Here is a 2,584-nt window from a genome sequence, read left to right as displayed (position 1 = left end):
GGGGTGTGTGTGAGAGTGTGTGCGTGAGAGTGTGTAGTGTGGTGGTGTGGAGAGTGTGGTGGGAGTGTAGGTGTGTGTGTGTGGTGTGTGAGAGTGTGTGTGTGAGAGTGTGTGTGGTGTGAGAGTGTGTGTGTGTGGAGAGTGTGTGAGTGTTGTGGTGAGAGTGGGTGTGTGTGTGAGAGTGGTGTGGGTAGTGAGTGTGTGTGTGTGAGAGTGTGTGTGTGAGAGTGGTGTGTGGGTGAGAGTGTTGTGTGAGAGTGTGGGGTGTGTGTGTGTGTGTGTGTGTGTGTGTGTGTGTGTGAGAGAGTGTGTGGGTGTGAGAGTGTGTGTGTGGGAGAGTGTGGGTGTGTGAGAGTGTGTGGGGGTGAGGGTGGTGAGAGGTGTGTGGTGTGTGAGAGGTGTGGGGGTGGGAGAGTGGGGGTGTGGAGAGGGGGGGTGTGTGTGAGTGTGTGTGGGTTGGGTGAGGGGGGAGAGTGGTGTGGGTGTTGCGGAGTGTGGGGTGTGGTGAGTGGGTGGGGGGGAGAGTGTGGGGGTGTGAGGGTGTGGGGGAGAGTGTGTGGGTGTGAGTGTGGGTGTGTGGTGTTGGGGGAGGAGTGTGTGTGGGTGAGAGTGTGTGTGGGTGAGTGTGTGTGTGTGACGTGTGTGGGTGTGCGGGGAGTGGGGTGGGTGTGAGAGGGTGGGTGTGAGTGTGTGTGTGTGGTCTGAGTGTGAGTGGGAGAGTGTTGGTGTGTGGGTGGGTGTGTTGGAGAAGTGGGTGGGTGTGGGTGTGTGGGGTGTGAGAGAGGTGGTGTGGTGTGAGTGGTGTGTGAGGGGGTGGGGTGGAGAGGGTGTGTGGGTTTGTGTGAGAGTGGTGTGGTGTGAGGTGTGTTGTGTGTGAGTGTGGTGGGTGGAGAGGGGGTGTGTGGGTGAGTGTGTGGGTGAGTGAGAGGTGTGGTGGGTGTGAGAGTGGTGTGTGTGGAGTGTTGTGTGTGTGAGAGGTTGTGCTGTGATGGGTGGGTGTGTGTGAGTGGGTGTGTGGAGAGTGTGTGTGTGTGGGAGAGTGTGTTGTGGGGGAAGGGGGTGGGGGAGAGTGTGTGTGGTGGGTGAGTGGAGTGTGAGCGAGGGGTGTGGTCGAGTGAGGGGTGAGAGTGTGTGTGTGTGTGTGTGAGAGTGGGTGTGGGTGGGAGTGTGGTGGGAGGTGTGAGAGGGTGTGTGTGTGAGAGTGTGGTGTGAGTGTGTGTGTGTGTGAGTGTGTGTGTGTGTGTGTTGAGTGTGTGGTGTCGAGAGTGTGTGTGGTGTGAGAGTGTGTGTGTGTGAGGTGTGTGTGTGAAGAGTGTGGTGTGGGGGCGAGTGTGTGTGTGTGAGAGTGTGTGTGTGTGTGAGTGTGTGTGTGTGAGAGTGTGTGTGTGTGAGGTGTGTGTGTGTGTGAGTGTGTGGGTGAGAGTGTGTGTGTGTGTGAGAGTGTGTGTGTGTGGGTGAGAGTGTGTGTTGGTGTGTGAGAGTGTGTGTGTGTGGGTGAGAGTGTGTGTGTGTGTGTGTGTGTGAGAGTGTGTGTGTGTGAGATAGTGTTGTGTGTGGAGTGTGTGTGTGTGTGAGAGTGTGTGTGTGTGAGTGTGTGTGTGTGAGAGTGTGTGTGTGTGAGAGTGTGTGTGTGTGAGAGTGTGTGTGTGTGTGAGTGTGTGTGTGTGAGAGTGTGTGTGTGTGAGAGTGTGTGTGTGTGAGAGTGTGTGGGTGTGCGTGTGTGCGCGCGACTTTTGCCGGCGGCTGCTCCCGGGTCCGGGGTGAAGCGAGTTTAGAAAGGCCTCTGGCCGCCCCGCACTCACCCCGCGCCTCCTCCGCCAGGCGCCGCACACTCGCCCGCAGCGTCTGCATCGCATCGCCGCCACCGCCGGGAGGCCCCGCTCCCACCCGCTCCGCAGCGCCACCAGCGGCCGGGAGGCCCCACTCCACAGCAACCCGCAGCGCCACCAGCGGCCGGGAGGCCCCACTCCACAGCATCCCGCAGCGCCACCAGCGGCCGGGAGGTAGAGATCGCAGGGCCACCTGGCGACTGGGAATATTTACATCACCCTGTGGTTGCTCGGCGGCTCCCCCAGGTCGCATCATCACATCACTGCTCCGCACCGTGCTGCCAGCACCTGCAGAAAAACTATATCGCTGCATCTGAATCCTGACCCTCCTGTGGCAATTTGGAATGGGCAATGAATGCCCGCCCTGCCTGCAATTCCTGGGTACTGCAAAATGAATGATTCAATTATTTCAGGATGTGTTGAGCTAAATATTCAGATTCAGATTCAATTTTAATTGTCATTGTCAGTGTACAGTACAGAGACAACGAAATGCATTTAGCATCTCCCTGGAAGAGCGACATAGCAAATGATTTGAATAAATAATAATAAGTGATAATAAGTGTCCGGGGGGTGGGGGGGTGATTGGCAGTCACCGAGGTACGTTGTAGGCCTCCATCCTATCACAGCTATGTTGTGAATTATATTTTATTGTGAATTGTGAATTGTGAATTATATATATAAATGACTTGGCTGTAAAGGTAGAAAAAAAGATACCGGTTTATACCAAAGATAGACACAAAGTGCTGGAATAACTA

At 55.8% G+C, this 2,584-nt stretch overlaps 1 protein-coding gene across 1 annotated transcript in view; it reads right to left on the bottom strand.

Moving 5' to 3' along the window:
* The window catches only part of jmjd7 (jumonji domain containing 7), a 32,476-nt gene extending 30,601 nt beyond the window's left edge, over positions 1–1,875 (bottom strand). The window contains exon 1 of the mRNA XM_033026650.1: positions 1,803–1,875. Within this exon, the coding sequence (XP_032882541.1) occupies positions 1,803–1,851 (49 nt within the window). The 5' untranslated portion in view covers positions 1,852–1,875. The remainder of the gene's footprint in view (positions 1–1,802) is intronic.
* Between the last annotated feature and the right edge of the window lie 709 nt (positions 1,876–2,584).

The sequence above is a fragment of the Amblyraja radiata genome, chromosome 9 (assembly GCF_010909765.2).
Source record: "Amblyraja radiata isolate CabotCenter1 chromosome 9, sAmbRad1.1.pri, whole genome shotgun sequence".
Taxonomy (NCBI): domain Eukaryota; kingdom Metazoa; phylum Chordata; class Chondrichthyes; order Rajiformes; family Rajidae; genus Amblyraja; species Amblyraja radiata.
The sequence above is the reverse complement of the archived record's forward strand: the minus strand, read 5'-3'. Positions and strand labels throughout refer to the sequence as shown.